A 22,448-nucleotide genomic window follows, 5' to 3' on the forward strand; every position below is an offset into this window, starting at 1 on the left:
TATAATGAATAAGATTACATGGACATGGGGGTCTGATCCTAGATTATAATGAATAAGATTACATGGACATGGGGGTCTGATCCTAGATTATAATGAATAAGATTACATGGACATGGGGGTCTGATCCTAGATTATAATGAATAAGATTACATGGACATGGGGGTCTGATCCTGGATTATAATGAATAAGATTACATGGACATGGGGGGGATCTGATCCTAGATTATAATGAATAAGATTACATGGACATGGGGGGGATCTGATCCTAGATCAGCGCTTCTACTCAGATGCTTTATGAATACAGGGCCAAAACACTAGCTACCTCATCATTACTGTAGAAGGCACAGATCCAGAGAGAAAGAGAGACCCATCTGGTGTCAAATAGGTACCGTCTCATTAAGGAACTACATACCCTAGATTTTAAAACTACACACAGATAAAGTGTTTGTCACCGTTCCCCCCAGTTGTAAACAGTTTATCAACCGTTCTGAGCAGTGTCAGCCAGGGATGAAGTGGTAACAAAAGGATCCTCTAGATTATTCTATTACTAATGCACTGTAATACATCTGGAAATGCTGTTCACAAAATAAAAAGGTGTTTAAACAATATTTACTCTCTGGACTACATCCCTGGAGCCTATTTCCAGTCCCCAGCACCACTGAAACAATGATACACAGAACACATGGGGGGGGGGGAGACATATCATTGACCCAGTTTATCTTTAATTTATTTATTTGTTTGTGTGGTGTGTGTCCTGTTGGATAGCGTCCCCATACAGTGTGTGTGTGTGTCTTTAGTGGTGTTCTGTTATCTGGGCCGGTGGTTGGCCAACAGGAAGTCCTTGTCTTTGCAGGTAAGGCAGAGTTTAAGGTTCCGGAGAGATCCCCCGGCGCAGAAGAACGCCCAGAGACCCACGAGGAACACGATGATGTAGGTGGGAACCAGGCTGCCTACGTACTGAGGGTTCTGGAATGTCTAGAAGAGAAATAACAAAGACTGATGAGTTATGGATCTCTGGGGGAAATTCATACAGAAGGTTCTGGTTCAGGAACCTCTGGTAGAAAAAATACTGAGGGTTCTAGAACGTCTGGGGAGAGACATGACAACAAAGGCTGAGTTAAGGACCTTTGGGGACATGTTTTGTCCCATTTGAAGTGCTGTGGTGAAGACAGGAATCAGTGGAGGAGCCTTTGTGACATTATGTCCCAATGGGGATGAAGACGTTACTAAGTAAGTAAAAGTACTAGGCTGTTGTCCTGTAAGACTACTGCCAATACACATTTACTTCTGAGTATTTATTCATCAACACATCAGTCAAGTCCACCTACTGCATGAACACATTGATCTACTGTATCTGTCTATCCATCCAGCCATCCTTTGTCTTTTTTCTGACTTACCAGACAGGAGACGAGGAGGTGGCTGATGACGACCACAGCCAGAGACCACCAGTGTTGTTTCTCACAGGAATCAAAAAACACAACCCCCCAGAACATGTGGAGCAGGATGATGGCCATGGTCATGAAGGCTATAGGGGAGACAGAGTTAGCCTCAGGACGATCAGAAAAATGGCAACTAGGCCTCCCTGGTGGTGCAAGTGTCTAACACAGAACCCAAACCGGCTACGCGCGTGCGCCATCATGCATAAATGTATTTTGCCCCCCCACACCAAACGCGATCATGACACGCAGGTTAAAATATCAAAACAAACTCTGAACCAATTAATTTGGGGACAGGTCGAAAAGCATTAAACATTTATGGCAATTTAGCTAGCTAGCTTGCACTTGCTAGCTAATTTGTTCTACTTAGCTAGCTTGCTGTTGCTAGCTAATTTATCCTGGGATATAAACATTGAGTTGTTATTTTACCTGAAATGCACAAGGTCCTCTATTCCGATAATCCACACATAAAACAGTCAACCGAATCGTTTCTAGTCATCTCTCCTCCTTCCAGGCTTTTTCTTCTCTGGACGTTATTTTGCGATTTGACACTTTCATAAATTAGGTGCATTACCGCCACCGACCCCGTTCGTCTTTCAGTCACCCACGTGGGTATAACCAATGAGGAGATGGAACGTGGGTACCTGCTTCTATAAACCAATGTGGAGATGGGAGAGGCAGGACTTGTAGCGCAAACTGCGGCACAAATAGAAAGTACTTCTATTTTAGCCCTTAGCAACGCAGACGCTCGTTGGGGTGCGCGAGCAGTGTGGGTGCAATAATTGAATAATCTAGATTTCTACATTTATTTTGCAACGCTCACACACGCGATGCAAGCGGTGTAGTCAGGGTATTAGGCACTGCATTGCAGTGCTTGAGGCGTCACTACAGACCCGAGTTTGATCCCAGGCTGTGTCACAACCGGCCATGACCGGGAGTCCCATAGGGCAGCGCACAATTGGCCCAGCGTCGTCCGGGTTATGGGAGGGTTTGGCCGGGGGGGCTTTACTTGGCTCATCGCGCTCTAGCGACTTCTTGTGGCGGGCCAGGCGCCTGCAGGCTGACTTCAGTCGTCAGTTGAACTGCGTTTCCTCCGACACATTGGTGCGGCTGGCTTCCGGGTTAAGTGGGCGTGTATTAAGAAGCACGGTTTGGTGGGTCATGTTTCGGAGGACACATGACTCGACATTCGCCTCTCCCGAGCCTGTTGGGGAGTTGCAGCAATGAGACAAGATCAAAATTGGATTTCACAAAATCGGGGAGAAAAAGGGGGTAAAGTACAAAAATAAATGACTACTTTCAGGAAAGTTCGTGAAATAAAACATGTCTTCCCGTGTGGTTTCAGATTATGAAGTACATTGTAAAACATGGGAGACTCATACAGTACCTGAGGACAGGAAGTAGTGTTGGGAGTCTCCATGGATACCAATGGTGCCGGGGCCAACAGAATCGGCCAGGATATTGACCATTGAGAACGCTCCACTCATGAAGCCGAACCCCAGTCCAGACACTGGGGGAAAATCAGAGAGACACTATCAGACACTGGGGGGAAAACCAGAGAGACACTGGGGGGAAAACCAGAGAGACACTGGGGGGAAAACCAGAGAGACACTGGGGGGAAAACCAGAGAGACACTGGGGGGAAAACCAGAGAGACACTGGGGGGAAAACCAGAGAGACACTGGGGGGAAAAACCAGAGAGACACTGGGGGGAAAAACCAGAGAGACACTGGGGGGAAAAACCAGAGAGACACTGGGGGAAAAACCAGAGAGACACTGGGGGAAAAACTAGAGAGACACTGGGGGAAAAACCAGAGAGACACTGGGGGAAAAACCAGAGAGACACTGGGGGAAAAACCAGAGAGACACTATCAGACACTGGGGGGAAAACCAGAGAGACACTATCAGACACTGGGGGAAAACCAGAGAGACACTGGGGGAAAACCAGAGAGACACTGGGGGAAAACCAGAGACACTATAAGACACTGGGGAAAAACCAGAGAGACACTATCAGACACTGGGGGGAAAAACCAGAGAGACACCGGGGGGAAAACCAGAGAGACACTATCAGACACTGGGGGGGAAAACCAGAGAGACACTGGGGGGAAAACCAGAGAGACACTATCAGACACTGGGGGGAAAACCAGAGAGACACTATCAGACACTGGGGGAAAACCAGAGAGACACTATCAGACACTGGGGGGAAAACCAGAGAGACACTATCAGACACTGGGGGGAAAACCAGAGAGACACTATCAGACACTGGGGGGAAAAACCAGAGAGACACTATCAGACACTGGGGGGAAAAACCAGAGAGACACTATCAGACACTGGGGGGGAAACCAGAGAGACACTATCAGACACTGGGGGGGAAACCAGAGAGACACTATCAGACACTGGGGGGGAAACCAGAGAGACACTATCAGACACTGGGGGGGAAACCAGAGAGACACTATCAGACACTGGGGGGGAAACCAGAGAGACACTATCAGACACTGGTGGGGAAACCAGAGAGACACTATCAGACACTGGGGGGGAAACCAGAGAGACACTATCAGACACTGGGGGGGAAACCAGAGAGACACTATCAGACACTGGGGGGGAAACCAGAGAGACACTATCAGACACTGGGGGGGAAACCAGAGAGACACTATCAGACACTGGGGGGAAAACCAGAGAGACACTATCAGACACTGGGGGGGAAACCAGAGAGACACTATCAGACACTGGGGGGGAAACCAGAGAGACACTATCAGACACTGGGGGGGAAACCAGAGAGACACTATCAGACACTGGGGGGGAAACCAGAGAGACACTATCAGACACTGGGGGGGAAACCAGAGAGACACTATCAGACACTGGGGGGGAAACCAGAGAGACACTATCAGACACTGGGGGGGAAACCAGAGAGACACTATCAGACACTGGGGGGGAAACCAGAGAGACACTATCAGACACTGGGGGGGAAACCAGAGAGACACTATCAGACACTGGGGGGAAACCAGAGAGACACTATCAGACACTGGGGGGGAAACCAGAGAGACACTATCAGACACTGGGGGGGAAACCAGAGAGACACTATCAGACACTGGGGGGGAAACCAGAGAGACACTATCAGACACTGGGGGGAAACCAGAGAGACACTATCAGACACTGGGGGGAAAACCAGAGAGACACAATCAGACACTGGGGGGAAAACCAGAGAGACACAATCAGACACTGGGGGGAAAACCAGAGAGACACTATCAGACACTGGGGGGAAAACCAGAGAGACACTATCAGACACTGGGGGGAAAACCAGAGAGACACTATCAGACACTGGGGGGAAAACCAGAGAGACACTATCAGACACTGGGGGGAAAACCAGAGAGACACTATCAGACACTGGGGGGAAAACCAGAGAGACACTATCAGACACTGGGGGGAAAACCAGAGAGACACTATCAGACACTGGGGGGAAAACCAGAGAGACACTATCAGACACTGGGGAAAAACCAGAGAGACACTGGGGGAAAACCAGAGAGACACTATCAGACACTGGGGAAAAACCAGAGAGACACTGGGGGAAAACCAGAGAGACACTATCAGATACTGGGGGGAAAACCAGAGAGACACTATCAGACACTGGGGAAAAACCAGAGAGACACTATCAGACACTGGGGAAAAACCAGAGAGACACTGGGGGAAAACCAGAGAGACACTATCAGACACTGGGGAAAACCAGAGAGACACTGGGGGAAAACCAGAGAGACACTATCAGACACTGGGGGGAAAACCAGAGAGACACTATCAGACACTGGGGAAAAACCAGAGAGACACTATCAGACACTGGGGAAAAAACCAGAGAGACACTATCAGACACTGGGGGAAAAACCAGAGAGACACTATCAGACACTGGGGGGAAAACCAGAGAGACACTGGGGGGAAAACCAGAGAGACACTGGGGGGAAAACCAGAGAGACACTGGGGGAAAAACCAGAGAGACACTGGGGGAAAAACCAGAGAGACACTGGGGGAAAAACCAGAGAGACACTGGGGGAAAAACCAGAGAGACACTGGGGGAAAAACCAGAGAGACACTGGGGGAAAAACCAGAGAGACACTGGGGGAAAAACCAGAGAGACACTGGGGGAAAAACCAGAGAGACACTATCAGACACTGGGGGGAAAACCAGAGAGACACTATCAGACACTGGGGGGAAAACCAGAGAGACACTATCAGACACTGGGGGGAAAACCAGAGAGACACTATCAGACACTGGGGGGAAAACCAGAGAGACACTATCAGACACTGGGGAAAAACCAGAGAGACACTGGGGGAAAACCAGAGAGACACTATCAGACTCTGGGGAAAAACCAGAGAGACACTGGGGGAAAACCAGAGAGACACTATCAGACACTGGGGGGAAAACCAGAGAGACACTATCAGACACTGGGGGGAAAACCAGAGAGACACTATCAGACACTGGGGAAAAACCAGAGAGACACTATGAGACACTGGGGGGAAAACCAGAGAGACACTATCAGACACTGGGGAAAAACCAGAGAGACACTATCAGACACTGGGGGGAAAACCAGAGAGACACTATCAGACACTGGGGGGAAAACCAGAGAGACACTATCAGACACTGGGGGGAAAACCAGAGAGACACTATCAGACACTGGGGGGAAAACCAGAGAGACACTATCAGACACTGGGGGGAAAACCAGAGAGACACTATCAGACACTGGGGGGGAAACCAGAGAGACACTATCAGACACTGGGGGGAAAACCAGAGAGACACTATCAGACATTGGGGGGAAAAACCAGAGAGACACTATCAGACATTGGGGGGAAAAACCAGAGAGACACTATCAGACATTGGGGGGAAAAACCAGAGAGACACTATCAGACACTGGGGGGGAAACCAGAGAGACACTATCAGACACTGGGGGGGAAACCAGAGAGACACTATCAGACACTGGGGGGGAAACCAGAGAGACACTATCAGACACTGGGGGGGAAACCAGAGAGACACTATCAGACACTGGGGGGGAAACCAGAGAGACACTATCAGACACTGGGGGGGAAACCAGAGAGACACTATCAGACACTGGGGGGGAAACCAGAGAGACACTATCAGACACTGGGGGGGAAACCAGAGAGACACTATCAGACACTGGGGGGGAAACCAGAGAGACACTATCAGACACTGGGGGGGAAACCAGAGAGACACTATCAGACACTGGGGGGGAACCCAGAGAGACACTATCAGACACTGGGGGGAAAACCAGAGAGACACTGGGGGAAAACCCAGAGAGACAGTGGGGGAAAAACCAGAGAGACTATCAGACACTGGGGGGAAAACCAGAGAGACACTATCAGACACTGGGGGGAAAACCAGAGAGACACTATCAGACACTGGGGGGGAAAACCAGAGAGACACTGGGGGGAAAACCAGAGAGACACTATCAGACACTGGGGAAAAACCAGAGAGACACTATCAGACACTGGGGAAAAACCAGAGAGACACTATCAGACACTGGGGGGAAAACCAGAGAGACACTATCAGACACTGGGGGGAAAAACCAGAGAGACACTATCAGACACTGGGGGGAAAAACCAGAGAGACACTATCAGACACTGGGGAAAAACCAGAGAGACACTGGGGGAAAACCAGAGAGACACTATCAGACACTGGGGAAAAACCAGAGAGACACTGGGGGAAAACCAGAGAGACACTATCAGACACTGGGGGGGAAAACCAGAGAGACACTATCAGACACTGGGGAAAAACCAGAGAGACACTATCAGACACTGGGGAAAAACCAGAGAGACACTATGAGACACTGGGGGGAAAACCAGAGAGACACTATCAGACACTGGGGAAAAACCAGAGAGACACTATCAGACACTGGGGAAAAACCAGAGAGACACTATCAGACACTGGGGAAAAACCAGAGAGACACTATCAGACACTGGGGAAAAACCAGAGAGACACTATCAGACACTGGGGGGAAAACCAGAGAGACACTATCAGACACTGGGGGGGAAACCAGAGAGACACTATCAGACACTGGGGAAAAACCAGAGAGACACTATCAGACACTGGGGGAAAACCAGAGACACTATCAGACACTGGGGGGAAAACAGACAACAGGGAAAGATGTAATGGTACTCTATGGTCTAAAATAACAGCTATATGGGTTTTATTGTAATGTAATATGAACCACGATAACTAACTTTACCACAGAGAGAAAGGCAAGGGCCTACATAACTCTGCCTCAAAGCTAATCTCTTCCATCTGCTTCCATTCATAATCTCTAATATCTTCCATCTGCTTCCATTCATAATCTCTAATATCTTCCATCTGCTTCCATTCATAATCTCTAATATCTTCCATCTATAATGTTATGAAGGAGGTATTTTCTGTCTTCCTCCACATACCATAGGCTAGTTGCCGTATGGAGATCGGCATCGTTTCCTCTGCACTCAACATGAGCAAGCCTTCGTTTGCCTTCCTGTAAAACAAAGAAATAGCACAACAATCAAACTACAGTATCAAATATAGTAGCACCAAACCCAACCCTTAATTATACTACAGTTTCCACGTTTCTTTAACATCTAAAGACAAAGAAAACATTCAAACAATCATCAAATCCCAGTGTCCATCCACTATCATTAAGTGTTCAAGTTTCTCTTACAACAAAATCTACAAAAACAGCAAGAATCTGTCAGCTACTGGAATTTACTGCGCCTTCAGAAAGTATTCATACCCCTTGACTTGTTCCACATTTTGTTGTGTTACAGCCTGAATTCAGAATTGATAAAAAAATAGATTCTCACCCATCTACACACAATGCCCCAAAATAACAAAATGAAAAAGATGTTTCTAGAAATATGTGCAAATGTATAGAAAATTCAAATACAGAAATATCTCATTTACATAAGTATTCAAACCCCTGAGTCATAATTTGTAGAAGCACCTTTGGCTGTGAGTCTTTCTGGGTAATTCTCTAAGAGCTTTACGCACCTGTGCCCATTATTATTTTCAAAATGCTTCCAAGCTCTGTCAAATTGGTTGTTGATCATTGCTACATAACCTCTCATTTTCAGGTCTTTTAAGGTCATAGATTTTCAAAGTGGACTTAAGTCAAAACTGTAACTCGGCCATTCAGGAACATTCACCGTCTGCTTGGTAAGCAACTCCAGTGTAGATTTGGCCTTGTGTTTAAGGTTATTGTCCTGCTGAAAGGAATTCATCTCCCAGTGTCTGGTGGAAAGCAGACTGAACCAGGTTTTCCTCTAGGATTTTGCCTGTGCTTAGTGCCATTCCATTTCTTTTTTACCCTGAAAAACTCCAGTCCTTAACAATTACAAGCCATACCCATAACATGATGCAGCCACCACTATGCTTGAAAACATGGAGAGTGGTACTCAGTAATGTGTTGTATTTGCCCCAAACATAACACTTTGTTTTCAGGACAAACATTTTTTGCAGTATTACTTTAGTGCCTTGCTGCAAACAGGATGCATGTTTTGGAATATTTATTATTCTGTACAGGCTTCCTTCTTTTCACTCTGTCAATTAGGTTAGTATTGTGGAGTAACTACAATGTTGTTGATCCATCCTCAGTTCTCCTATCACAGCCATTAAACTCTAACGGTTTTAAAGTCACCATTGGCCTCATGGTGAAATCCCTGAGCAGTTTCCTTCCTCTCTGGCAACTGAGTTAGGAAGGACACCTGTATCTTTGTGACTGGGTGCACATCCAAAGTGTAATTAAGAACTTCACAATGCTCAAAGGGATATTCAATGTCTGCTTTTTTTTTACCCATCTACTAATTGGTGCCCTTTGTGAGGCTTTGGAAAACATCCCTGGTCTTTGTGGTTGAATCTGTGTTTGAAATTCACTGCTCAACTGAGGGACCTTAGATAATTGTATGTGTGGGGTAGAGAGATGAGGTATTCATTCAAAAATCTTCTTAAACACTATTATTGCACACAGAGTGAGTCCATGCAACTTATTTAAACCCATTGTTACTCCTGAATGGCTTGTCATAAAGGGGTTGAATACTTATTGAATCAAGACATTTTAGCTTTTAATTTTTTTATTAATTTGTAAAAAAATAAAAATGGAAAAACATAATTCAATTTTGAAATGAGGTATTGTGTGTAGGCCTGTGACATGGGTAACGAAGAGATGCGGTCTTAAGGGCAGATATTCAGAAGGATGCAGAAGGTTCTGGTGCAAAGGTGTGATAGCCAGCAATTCATATTTACAACACAAACAGGTAGACAACAGACTTCTCAAACTAAATAAACTGGCTTACCCTGTAGCTTCCATAGCTCTTATAGGTAGAGGGTGGATCTGGCTCAAGCAGCCTCCCCAATCTACCCAGAAACCCCAAAACTGGCGCTTATATCCTCTAGCCCCTCACTGGGCCATACCCATGTCCAATGACAAGTAAGCACATAACTGGTAAACAAAATGTAAATCTACCCAATTACTACATTCCGTCTAAAACAGACATGACCACTTCCATGTACACTTTAAAAATTGGGCACACGTTAAACATCAATCATGAATTCTTACATGAACGAATGACGGCAACCCAGTAAACATATAGTGGTGCGAGCTCGCCTTTGTATTCCTGCTTCACAAATCAAATAACACAGACAAGACAGGACACACGGAGCTCCGACACAACGTGGGAAGTCTGAATAAAGGCAAGCATTAACAGAATGAAACAAACATAGAGTCTAACTCATGAGTGTTACGACAATTCTGTGGACCGAAACAACGTTTCACTCTGGCCGGCTAGAGACAGGAAAATAACCACCTTTATGTGTGGAAACCATTTTCCCAAAATACCTTTCAAACCTTTTCTTACCGAACTGGGCATGATGGATAAACAGTAGTTTACTGCTAACACAGGAGCTATAGAATAATATAGTGCTGCAGTATAATGCTAACTGCTAACACAGGAGCTATAGAATAATATAGTGCTGCAGTATAATGCTAACTGCTAACACAGGAGCTATAGAATAATATAGTGCTGCAGTATAATGCTAACTGCTAACACAGGAGCTATAGAATAATATAGTGCTGCAGTATAATGCTAACTGCTAACACAGGAGCTATAGAATAATATAGCCGTGCAGTATAATGCTTCTAGGAAGAAATGGCAGAATGCATAAGGGAAATAGGCCCTATATAAAATAGCGCGTTCTAACAGAAGTTTAGTGTGCGTATTCGTGACGAGTGGGCACAAATCCACATCTCCACAAGGCCAGTGACAAATAATATAAAAGTTATCCATTTTAAAACAAAATGTGGAATAATTCAAAGGGTGTGAATACTTTCTGAAAGCACTGATATTCCTCTCAACAATGTACTTCATCTCTGTTACAGTCTGGAAAACCCCTGAGGGATACAAGACCAGAATGTAGAGCAGTAGCAGCGCTGAGCTGGTCATGGGATAGGCTTACTACTGGGTTCAATTACTATTTGAAATAATTTCTAATACTTTATCTGGGTTTGACTTGAGCTTGTCGGGCTTAATTGAGCAATAGATTACCTTAAAAACTGCCATCGCTGACTATGTAGCACTCCACACGGGCTAAAGCAAATGACTACTAGTTTTTGAGCCCAGGTCTGTTTTTGAGCCGAGGGCTGTTTTTGAGCCCAGGTCTGTTTTTGAGCCCAGGTCTGTTTTTGAGCCCAGGTCTGTTTTTGAGCCCAGGTCTGTTTTTGAGCCCAGGTCTGCTACTTACTTTAGCAGCTTGTAGTAGCCAAAGCGGAAAGTCTCCTGCAGCAGCACGGAGAGAACCACCCCGAATATGAGCAGTCCTTTCTGCTGGGAGGAACTCTCTTTGTTACTGATCTGAACTGTGATGAACCACACTAGTGAAGACAGCAGCAGAGAACACAACCAGAAGAACGCTCTGGGAGAGAAAAAAAACAAAAACACACGAGTTTAACACTAGGTATAGAAACACTCAAAATAAGGTTCAGTCACACACACTAAAATGGACAGAGTTTAGGATGAACTTGTCTCCAAAGAGGATGTCTTAGACACATAGTACTGCTGTATACAAAATAGAAACTGGTCAATACACAGTCAACATAATACATACATAGCAAGGTACCCCTGTCATACACATTGTACACTTCTCATAAATAATATTTGGCGAACTATCTGGTCTGGGCTCATTAGTACATGCATTAATTACTGTACTGTGAAATAAAACATTCTACGGGTGCTCCACAAAATGTAAAAGAAAAACAGGGGGTACCTGTAGTCGCGCATGTGTAACTATTTAGGTTTAGTGCTGGTCTGGAACAAAACCTTGCGCGACCAGTAGCTCTCCAACTAAGAGTGGTTTGGGTTTAACATTTGCAGACACTTAACAGAGTCAATAATTCTAATACAGCAAAAGCACATGTCCGAAAATGTGTGACCAATAAGAAAGAGGTTTTGTTTGTGATTTAGCATTAGCCTTTGGGCTAGCTAGTTATCATATACGGCTGACTGCTGTTAGCTAGATGGCTACACTATCCAAATCTAGATGGTTTGCTTGTTATTTATTTAGTTAACGTTACGCTAGCTACTTACCCAGCGATAAGAAATATCACTCTGAGTGGGTCCCTGGCAATAGTAAACAAGAACAGTGCAATGGCAGGGCCGAAAGCGATGAATGTACACCCGAAGAACACAGATGCAGTCATTTTGGGGCTTGGTCCGACTTCGACTCAAGTTAGCCTGTTAACAAAACCTCCACCGCAGGGCCCTTCTTCTCTTCAATGGCCGAAATAGTGTATCTTTCCCGAGAGCTTGGATGCTTCTTTACAACTGAAGTAAGCCTGAAACTATCTATATAATCTCATTGTTGTCTATTTTATTGAGGGTTCCTTGATGCTACAGTATCGCTTCCTGTTTTAATTGTTTGTAGACACGTGACCGCAAGAGCAAAGATATTCGACGAACGACAAAAATCCCCGCATAGCCAATATTCAGCAATTGCTTTCAGACAATGATAAATGATTTCAGACAAGACGATGCACCTAAATTCTAAATATAGCTATTCATTCGTTAGTTGTATACGTGTGATTTATGAAAATAGTATTATTTATGACTGTGCCGCTATCGAATTTAGAGAAATAAATAGGTCGGCTTTCTCGTTTCCTCACTATCTTTGACTCAAAACTCAATCTCCCAACAGCGACATCTACAGTCTTCATACGGCATTACTTTCTGGGATAGTATTAACCAACGTTATCAATCCACTCTCAAATCAAAATTCAAATCAAATTGCATTTTGTCACACGTGCCGAATACAACAGATGGTATTCGGCGCATTACCGTGAAATGCTTACTTACAAGCCCTTAACCAACAATGTAGTTTTATCAAATTGGGTGGGTTTCTTTGTCAAATTGTAGGCTTATCGTGTGTATTTAAATACAAATATTTGATGAATTTTTTTTGAACAGCTGTTTGACCAACATTTAACAGCAGAGGTCACTATTTGTTCTCTACCAGATAAAGACTGAAGCAACCAGCTGCTGTATCTGTAAATGATCCCTGTTCATTAAAGCCAAGATGATGTGTCATGGTGCATCTGTCACAGCCACCTCTGAGTAACAGAAACCATTCAGTGGCTGGATAGATACTGTATTTATTTATTTTATTTATTTTGCTCCTTTGCACCATATTATTTATATTTGAACTTTGAACTTTCTTCAAACTACAAATCTACCATTCCAGTGTTTTTCTTGCTATACTTTATTTACTTTGCCACCATGGCATTTTTTTGCCTTTACCTCCCTTATCTCACATCATTTGCTCACATTGTATATAGTCTTATTTTTTTCTACTGTATTATTGACTGTATGTTGTTTACTCCATGTGTAACTCTGTGTTGTTGTATGTTGTCGAACTGCTTTGCTTTATCTTGGCCAGGTCGCAATTGTAAATGAGAACTTGTTCTCAACTTGCCTACCTGGTTAAATAAAGGTGAAATAAAAATAAAATAAAAAAAATAGATCAGTAAGATACATAAGATCGCATCTGCTGATTCCAAATGACATCATGTACTATGTTTTTCCTATGACTTCATGCAGTGTGTCAACTCTATTTGAGTGGTTCCACAATGTCGCTTTTAAATCTGTATTTTGTATTTTCAACTAATATATCATTGTGGAGTGACATTTTAACACGTTTTCTATCTCTAACATATGTTATATCAGCCTCTCATCTCTCTCTCTCCCTCTCTCTCTCTTTGATGTCTCTCTCTCTCTCCCTAACAACAGAGTGGTGAGGGTGTACCCTAACAACAGAATGGTGAGGGTGTACCCTAACAACAGAATGGTGAGGGTGTACCCTAACAACAGAATGGTGAGGGTGTACCCTAACAACAGAATGGTGAGGGTGTACCCTAACAACAGAATGGTGAGGGTGTACCCTAACAACAGAATGGTGAGGGTGTACCCTAACAACAGAATGGTGAGGGTGTACCCTAACAACAGAATAGTGAGGGTGTACCCCAACAACAGAATGGTGAGGGTGTACCCTAACAACAGAATGGTGAGGGTGTACCCCAACAACAGAATGGTGAGGGTGTACCCTAACAACAGAATGGTGAGGGTGTACCCCAACAACAGAATGGTGAGGGTGTACCCCAACAACAGAATGGTAAGGGTGTACCCCAACAACAGAATGGTGAGGGTGTACCCCAACAACAGAATGGTAAGGGTGTACCCCAACAACAGAATGGTGAGGGTGTACCCTAACAACAGAATGGTGAGGGTGTACCCCAACAACAGAATGGTGAGGGTGTACCCCAACAACAGAATGGTGAGGGCGAACCCTAACAACAGAGTGGTGAGGGTGTACCCTAACAACAGAATGGTGAGGGTGTACCCCAACAACAGAATGGTGAGGGTGTACCCCAACAACAGAATGGTGAGGGTGTACCCCAACAACAGAATGGTGAGGGTGTACCCCAACAACAGAATGGTGAGGGTGTACCCCTGTTTGAGATTTGAGGTGGGATTTTTAACAGGGATTTTTCCTTCCAATTTATGCTTTGGCCACAAATAGGAGTATAGGACGAGTCAACAGCATTATGAGTTAACAGAATATTCACTTTTAAAAGTGAGATTTTCACTAGACAGTTACTCTAACTGAATTGTGAAAACTAATTAAGAATGTGTTAATGTCATTACTGAAACGGTGACAATTGAAACCATAGCAACATGAAAATAAATGTTGAAAACTGACCCTTTTTTAGTCTGCCTCTGCTTCACTCTGCCTGCTCAAACCTTAAACCTGACACTTCTCCACCTTGTCTGTCTGCTTCATTCTGCCTGCTCAACTCTTAAACCTGACACTTCTCCATCTTGTCTGTCTCTGCTTCATTCTGCCTGCTCAACTCTTAAACCTGACACTTCTCCATCTTGTCTGTCTCTGCTTCACTCTGCCTGCTCAACTCTTAAACCTGACACTTCTCCATCTTGTCTGTCTCTGCTTCATTCTGCCTGCTCAACTCTTAAACCTGACACTTCTCCATCTTGTCTGTCTGCTTCATTCTGCCTGCTCAACTCTTAAACCTGACACTTCTCCATCTTGTCTGTCTGCTTCATTCTGCCTGCTCAACTCTTAAACCTGACACTTCTCCATCTTGTCTGTCTTTGCTTCACTCTGCCTGCTCAACTCTTAAACCTGACACTTCTCCATCTTGTCTGTCTCTGCTTCACTCTGCCTGCTCAACTCTTAAACCTGACACTTCTCCATCTTGTCTGTCTCTGCTTCATTCTGCCTGCTCAACTCTTAAACCTGACACTTCTCCATCTTGTCTGTCTGCTTCATTCTGCCTGCTCAACTCTTAAACCTGACACTTCTCCATCTTGTCTGTCTTTGCTTCACTCTGCCTGTTCAACTCTTAAACCTGACACTTCTCCATCTTGTCTGTCTGCTTCACTCTGCCTGCTCAACTCTTAAACCTGACACCTCTCCATCTTGTCTGTCTCTGCTTCACTCTGCCTGCTCAACTCTTAAACCTGACACTTCTCCATCTTGTCTGTCTCTGCTTCATTCTGCCTGCTCAACTCTTAAACCTGACACTTCTCCATCTTGTCTGTCTGCTTCATTCTGCCTGCTCAATCCTTAAACCTGACACTTTTCCATCTTGTCTGTCTGCTTCATTCTGCCTGCTCAACTCTTAAACCTGACACTTCTCCATCTTGTCTGTCTCTGCTTCATTCTGCCTGCTCAACTCTTAAACCTGACACTTCTCCATCTTGTCTGTCTGCTTCATTCTGCCTGCTCAACTCTTAAACCTGACACTTCTCCATCTTGTCTGTCTTTGCTTCACTCTGCCTGTTCAACTCTTAAACCTGACACTTCTCCATCTTGTCTGTCTCTGCTTCACTCTGCCTGCTCAACTCTTAAACCTGACACTTCTCCATCTTGTCTGTCTCTGCTTCACTCTGCCTGCTCAACTCTTAAACCTGACACTTCTCCATCTTGTCTGTCTGCTTCATTCTGCCTGCTCAACCCTTAAACCTGACACTTTTCCATCTTGTCTGTCTGCTTCATTCTGCCTGCTCAACTCTTAAACCTGACACTTCTCCATCTTGTCTGTCTCTGCTTCATTCTGCCTGCTCAACTCTTAAACCTGACACTTCTCCATCTTGTGAAACTTTGCGTAGCGTCGACAGGGTCTGGGCCACTGAGTGAGCAGTTGTGGAGCAGGGACAGTTGTGGAGCAGGGGACAGTTGTGGAGCAGGGGACAGTTGTGGAGCAGGGACAGTTGTGGAGCAGGGGACAGTTGTGGAGCAGGGGACAGTTGTGGAGCAGGGACAGTTGTGGAGCAGGGGACAGTTGTGGAGCAGGGACAGTTGTGGAGCAGGGGACAGTTGTGGAGCAGGGGACAGTTGTGGAGCAGGGGACAGTTGTGGAGCAGATGACAGTTGTGGAGCAGGGGACAGTTGTGGAGCAGGGGACAGTTGTGGAGCAGGGGACAGTTGTGGAGCAGGGGACAGTTGTGGACCAGGGACAGTTGTGGAGCAGGGGACAGTTGTGGAGCAGGGGACAGTTGTGGAGCAGGGACAGTTGTGGAGCAGGGGACAGTTGTGGAGCAGGGGACAGTTGTGGAGCAGGGACAGTTGTGGAGCAGGGGACAGTTGTGGAGCAGGGACAGTTTTGCTTTTATTCTCTTGTGTTTCTGTTCTCCCAGGTTCTGCCGTCTCTCTCTGGGTGGTGCTGGTGGTAGCTGAGGCATGAGACTGTCCTAAATGGCCTGGTGGCGTGTTAAGGTGCCATACAGGTGCAGGCTGAGCCGATCTGTGGACGTGGCTGGAGGTATGTGGCCTGCATGGTGAAGCTAAGAGGACAGGCCAATACTGCCATGGCAGCCCGCAGACAGCCGGATGGAGTGGTCCACTCAAAGTGGATGAGCGACGGGGCTGAGGTGACTGGAAACGGGCGGAGTGCTGGATGTTACACCCGTCGTTGCCTGGCAGTCAGGACGTCGGCCCAGCGAAGTCTGGTCACCAGAAACCTGATATCCCAGGTCGACCAGGAGACAGGAAGCAGGGGATAGAGAACACTACCAGAATGACCCTGGCTGCCTCAGGACACCGTGTGGGAGAGCTGCTAGCTAGCTAGCTGCTTCAGGACACCGTGTGGGAGAGCTGCTAGCTAGCTGGCTGCCTCAGGACACCGTGTGGGAGAGCTGCTAGCTAGCTGGCTGCCTCAGGACACCATGTGGGAGAGCTGCTGGCTAGCTGGCTGCCTCAGGACACCGTGTGGGAGAGCTGTGGGAGAGCTGCTGGCTAGCTGGCTGCCTCAGGACACCGTGTGGGAGAGCTGCTAGCTAGCTGGCTGCCTCAGGACACCGTGTGGGAGAGCTGCTAGCTAGCTGGCTGCCTCAGGACACCATGTGGGAGAGCTGCTGGCTAGCTGGCTGCCTCAGGACACCGTGTGGGAGAGCTGTGGGAGAGCTGCTGGCTAGCTGGCTGCCTCAGGACACCGTGTGGGAGAGCTGTGGGAGAGCTGCTGGCTAGCTGGCTGCCTCAGGACACCATGTGGGAGAGCTGCTAGCTGCGTCACACTTATATCAGTACACTCCTAACTGCCTAAGCATTACCAAGCTTCTATTCGATCAAATAAGCCTCTTGTATCAAAATGGTAATTCATTTGTATCTTTACTAAATTCGACAGTCTCTCATTTCCCACCATACAAAACTCTTCACTTGCTTAATCGTTGATGATCTACACAGATTTTGGACGGAGTAAAACCTCTTGCTTCACCTCTTCCTCTCTGGTATGAAGTTTAAAAAAATCACATGTCGACGTTTATAGGGATGAGTCTTGTCCTTGAGGCAGAACTGGGCGATTTCTGCTAGATGGGCCAGCTGCAAAGTCAAAATTAGCTATATTGTAAAAAATATAATGAATTTAAGGTTATAGTTAGGCATTCGGGTTAGCAGTGTGGTTAAGGTTAGGGTTACGTTTAAAATGTGATTTCATGACTTTGTGGCTGTGCCAGCTAGTGACCACTTTGCAGTGCTGCCTCCAGAACAACATTCATGACAATAAACGCTAACCTGTGTGAAAATATGGACAGCTGTCTGTTGGCCTGGTCCGCTTCCTGCGCCCCTTTGTTCCTTTGGTTTTTATGTTTGTTTGGTTTTTTAGTAGAATGGTTTTTAAGTTAAAAGTAAAGAAGCAATTAGTATACAGACATAAAACATTTTAACTGAATTGTGAAGAGGAAATGACAATGTGTTAACTTGATTACTGAAACGGTGACGACTGAAATCCATGCCTTATTAAACTAATTGTAAAAAAAACGGTCCTTTTTGTTGTCTGCCTCTGCATCACTCTGCCTGCTCAATCCACACCCTAGAACCGGGCACTTTTCCAGCTTGTCACATCTAGGCCTATATAACAGTTATTAACAGTCCATCAATAATTGGCTGGGTGGGTCTCCTACACTGTTGTCATGGAAGATAACAGAAGCCATGGAAGAGGGAGGGCGCATCACTTTAACTTTCCAGAGGCGGGAGTGTGCTGTGACTCTCTGCAAAATCCCATCGCAACGCACAGACATATCAGCATCCGACCAGGAAAGGGACCCACATTTGTTTCAGCAATCATGTAAGAGCAATGCCATACGTGCACACCTTTAAAACCTGCTCCCAACTCATCATGTAGCCAGCTTTATGGGGTTCAAATAAGAGACCACTCCTATCAATAGCAAGAATATCCGTTGCTTCCATTGCGCTGGGGAAAACATCACACTGGTAAGATGTGTTATGTTGCTTTTGATGGCGAGGTTGAATGTGTTTATGTTTGCTTAGAAATTGGAATTTGTAGAATGTAGCATTGCTCTTTTAATTGCGTTTTGACCTCTAAGGACACCTGAGTCATCGTGAAATATAACTAACATTTACTTCCTAAAGGTTTTACATTTAGTTGTGTTTTTTTGCAGTGAAATGTCGCCTTGATTGATGCATGACCATAGCATTCTACACCAGCTGCACGCATGTCCTGATTCCGTGGTTAACAACATCATAAGCGGTGCCGGTGCTGTCGGTCTCAGCACCAAGGACAGGGCTCGGGCACAGTCGCTGTGGCGTAGTTTAAAAACAAATTGCATGCGCTCCAAAAGGTGGCAACCTTTTTCACAAGCTCTCAGGTTTAGTTGAACTGATCAGCTTGGTTGTTGAAATTTCGAATTTAATAAATCAATCTTTCTATATTTTTATAACAGTACATTATTATTGTCAATGGATATCGAAACTAATAATTCTGGTAAAAAATGTAACCATCAATATTTTTGTTGTAATTTAAGCAGAATTCCTAACGCATAGTAGGCTATCGGACAAATATAAAGTATTACAGGTAATATGGAAATCCTGTAAATGGATTTCAAAGTCAGGGGTTGGCAGTTGCAATATTTATTAGCCTATTCATCCATATTCATATTTTCATTGCTGCATTTACACTCAAGAGAATGTTGAGGTACCTTTTTCTCCAGGTACTGTTTATGAATGGTGACTGAGAGTGTGCAATGTGAATTGTAAACAGCTTTGACATTTACAGTTAAAACAGATATCTAGTGACACAGTGACATTTGTTTTGCAGGAAGAGAAAATGTCTCGTTCCTACATGTTCCTCCTCTCCTTGTGGAGCTCTGTTATTGGAGTCGGACACTGCTGCCCTGAACTATGCGACTGCTCCGACAAGTACGGACGCCACTTCGCTGAATGTTCCTACAAAGACTTGGTTGACATCCCTGAAAGGTTGCCTCCCAACGTGACCACTCTGAGTCTCTCTGCCAACAAAATATCTTTGGTGGAGTCGGGCAGCTTCGACAATGTGACCCATGTCACGTCCTTATGGATGGCCAATAACGAGATAGTCACCATCGAACCGGGCACCCTGGCTCCCCTGGTCCAGCTGCGGAACTTTGATGTCAGTCACAACAAGATGGTGGACTTCCCTTGGGAGGATCTCCATCACCTCACAGCCCTGCAGCTGCTAAAGATGAACCACAATGAGATGGCCAGTCTGCCTAAAGACTCCTTCTCTAACCTCAAGGACCTGAGGTCTCTCCGCCTCAACAACAACAGGTTCACCACTATAGCGGAGGGGACTTTCGACAGCCTGATCTCCCTGTCTCATCTACAGCTCTATAACAACCCATTCACATGCCACTGTAGGATGGACTGGCTGAGGGACTGGATTCTAAAGACCACCATATCGGTCCCAGAACAGAACTCAATTGTCTGTGACAGTCCAGAGCAGTTGAGAGGAGCGGTGATGGTGAAACTGTCTGAGTCAAAGTGCATGGCCCCTAATGTTAGCATAACGTCTGAGCCTAACGTTGAGAAAACAACACTCTATGAAGGCACAGTGTTGATCCTGAACTGTGAGATCAAAGGGAACCCAAAGCCAGAGGTTATCTGGAAAATCCACACAAACCGTCAAAGTGTAGAGTACCCGCTGTCCACCAAAGATAAAGAATTAGCAGAATCCAATGAATCTAATGAGGATTCTAAAACGGCAGACAATCCATTTGAAATGTTCCATAATGGCACTCTAGTCATACCGCGCCTTAGTAAAAAGGACAATGGCAACTACAGCTGTTCCGCCACCAATGAGTTTGGTGAAGATGATGATTCACTATCAATAGTAGTGGTAGTACCAAAACCACCACCACCTCAACCTGCTGGAAAAGTGACTGACCCACCAGTTATTATTAATGGGGAGAAAATCCCCTCAGTACTTCAACCTGTGATCAAAACCTCCATTAAGAACCCTTCCAAACCATTCAATATTCCCCATTTGGAAGGAAAGTACAATATCTTCCCAACCCTTCCTCCCATTGAAGTTGACACTGAGCGTATGGAGCAAGTGCCCAAATATCCGTCCCGTGCAACTAGCAAATGTACCTTGACCAGTGAGACACAGTACATCTCCAACCAGGCCTTCAATATAAGCCTGGAAGATGTCAGGCAGTATACCTTTGACTTTGGAGTCATAGCCTTAGGGGTGTCAGAGACTGAGGCTAAAGTTAGACTCAATCCTCTCCTCCTTACTAAAGACAACACAGACATCCGTCTCAGCACCTCAGAAGGGTTCCATTCCATCAACAAAGAGCCTCCCAACCAATCAGAGGTAACCAGGAGAGCCCAGGTGGACTCAGGGCTGTATCTGTGTGTCACCTCAGACCACAGACACTCAGCCATCCAGTGGTCCAGGATGGAGGATGGCATCAACACCTATCTGTTCCAGGACCTACGCCCCGGCGCCAACTACTCCCTCTGTCTCACCTACAGAGGAGAGGACTGTGAGGTGCAGGTCCTCTTCACCACCAGGAAGAGAGTTCCTAACCTGTTGATCATTATAGTCGTCAGTATCTGTCTCCTCACCGTCTCCACCGTGCCCCTGCTGGGGGCCACCTGCTTCCACCTGGTCTACAAATACAAGAACAAGACCTACAAGCTCATCATGAAGGCTAAAGACCACCAGCATCACATGGAGAGGAACCTAGTGGTCAACTTCAACCTGAGGAACTCGTACGCCGAGTCACAGACGCAGATCACAGCCAGCGAGATGGGGGAGGGAGAGGACGGGGAATCGGAGAGTGCGGGAGAGAGAGAGGAGGACGTGGAGGGGAGTGTGGTGACCGAGTCGTTCACTCTGTCTCAGTACAGAGGGAATCTGGATGAGTGTGAGATGGGGTCAGAGTTCAGCGATAGGTTACCACTAGGGGCGGAGGCTGTTAATATCTCTGGGCATTTCAAAGAGCCACACCACTGATCCTGTTGTTGTTGTTAGTATTTGATAGATCGTCTTGACTAGACAGGTTCTAGTCATCTTCAGTCATGATCACATGTAAGTCTCACAGTAACTGTTTATCGATCCATGAGAGAAGAACCTGTGACCTGTCGTTTTTCAAAATGGCTGCCATATCAATGGCCTGGATACAGTGTAGACAAAGTCATAGGTGCTTCCGCTTTTGAATGGAAAAGTAAAGAAGGTAGTTTATGTATGCTGTGAAGATTAAGTAAAAAAAACCATCTCTGTAGTAAAATATGTAAGCCTATTCTAAAAATAGACCCCTCCGGTGTGCTCTTAACAGTGACGTTTCCTGAGACTTGTGACAGTTATTCGGTGTAGTCTGTCACAGGCAAGAAGGCGAGAAGCTTTTAACTGTATCTAAAATGTCTCTTCTTAAAGTAACAGATGCACTTATGAATGTCTATGTAAATCTATTGTAGGCTATCGATGCTATTTTTTATCTAGAGTGAATGTCCGCTTTACTGTTGCCAACAAACCCTTAAGCTGTGTGTCACAAGCTATTGTTCGAAGTCATTTTACAGTAACCTTTAACCTGCTATTGTGTCAATAATATACAGTACCAGACAAAAGTTTGGACACAAAAACCCTTGAATGAGTAGGTCTTTATTTTTTTTTAAACTATTTTCTACATTGTCTAATAATAGTGAGGACATCA

The 22,448-nt window shown here is 45.5% G+C and overlaps 2 protein-coding genes across 2 annotated transcripts; one reads left to right on the forward strand and one right to left on the reverse strand.

Moving 5' to 3' along the window:
- Positions 1–717: 717 nt before the first annotated feature.
- LOC115203612 (gamma-secretase subunit Aph-1b) lies at positions 718–12,375 on the reverse strand. Its single transcript, XM_029768439.1, has 6 exons — positions 12,033–12,375; positions 11,191–11,361; positions 7,860–7,933; positions 2,823–2,945; positions 1,397–1,524; positions 718–974 (listed from the first exon to the last, which is right to left on the reverse strand). Exons 1-6 carry the CDS (start codon positions 12,143–12,145, stop codon positions 807–809), a joined length of 777 nt encoding a protein of 258 aa, XP_029624299.1. The 5' UTR covers positions 12,146–12,375; the 3' UTR covers positions 718–806.
- A 6,085-nt stretch (positions 12,376–18,460) lies between these two features.
- Positions 18,461–22,438, forward strand: LOC115203614 (immunoglobulin superfamily containing leucine-rich repeat protein 2). The gene is made up of 2 exons (XM_029768445.1): positions 18,461–18,726; positions 19,571–22,438. Exon 2 carries the CDS (start codon positions 19,580–19,582, stop codon positions 21,749–21,751), a length of 2,172 nt encoding a protein of 723 aa, XP_029624305.1. The 5' UTR covers positions 18,461–18,726; positions 19,571–19,579; the 3' UTR covers positions 21,752–22,438.
- Positions 22,439–22,448: the final 10 nt, after the last annotated feature.

This window comes from Salmo trutta, chromosome 12 (assembly GCF_901001165.1).
Source record: "Salmo trutta chromosome 12, fSalTru1.1, whole genome shotgun sequence".
NCBI classification, from domain to species: domain Eukaryota; kingdom Metazoa; phylum Chordata; class Actinopteri; order Salmoniformes; family Salmonidae; genus Salmo; species Salmo trutta.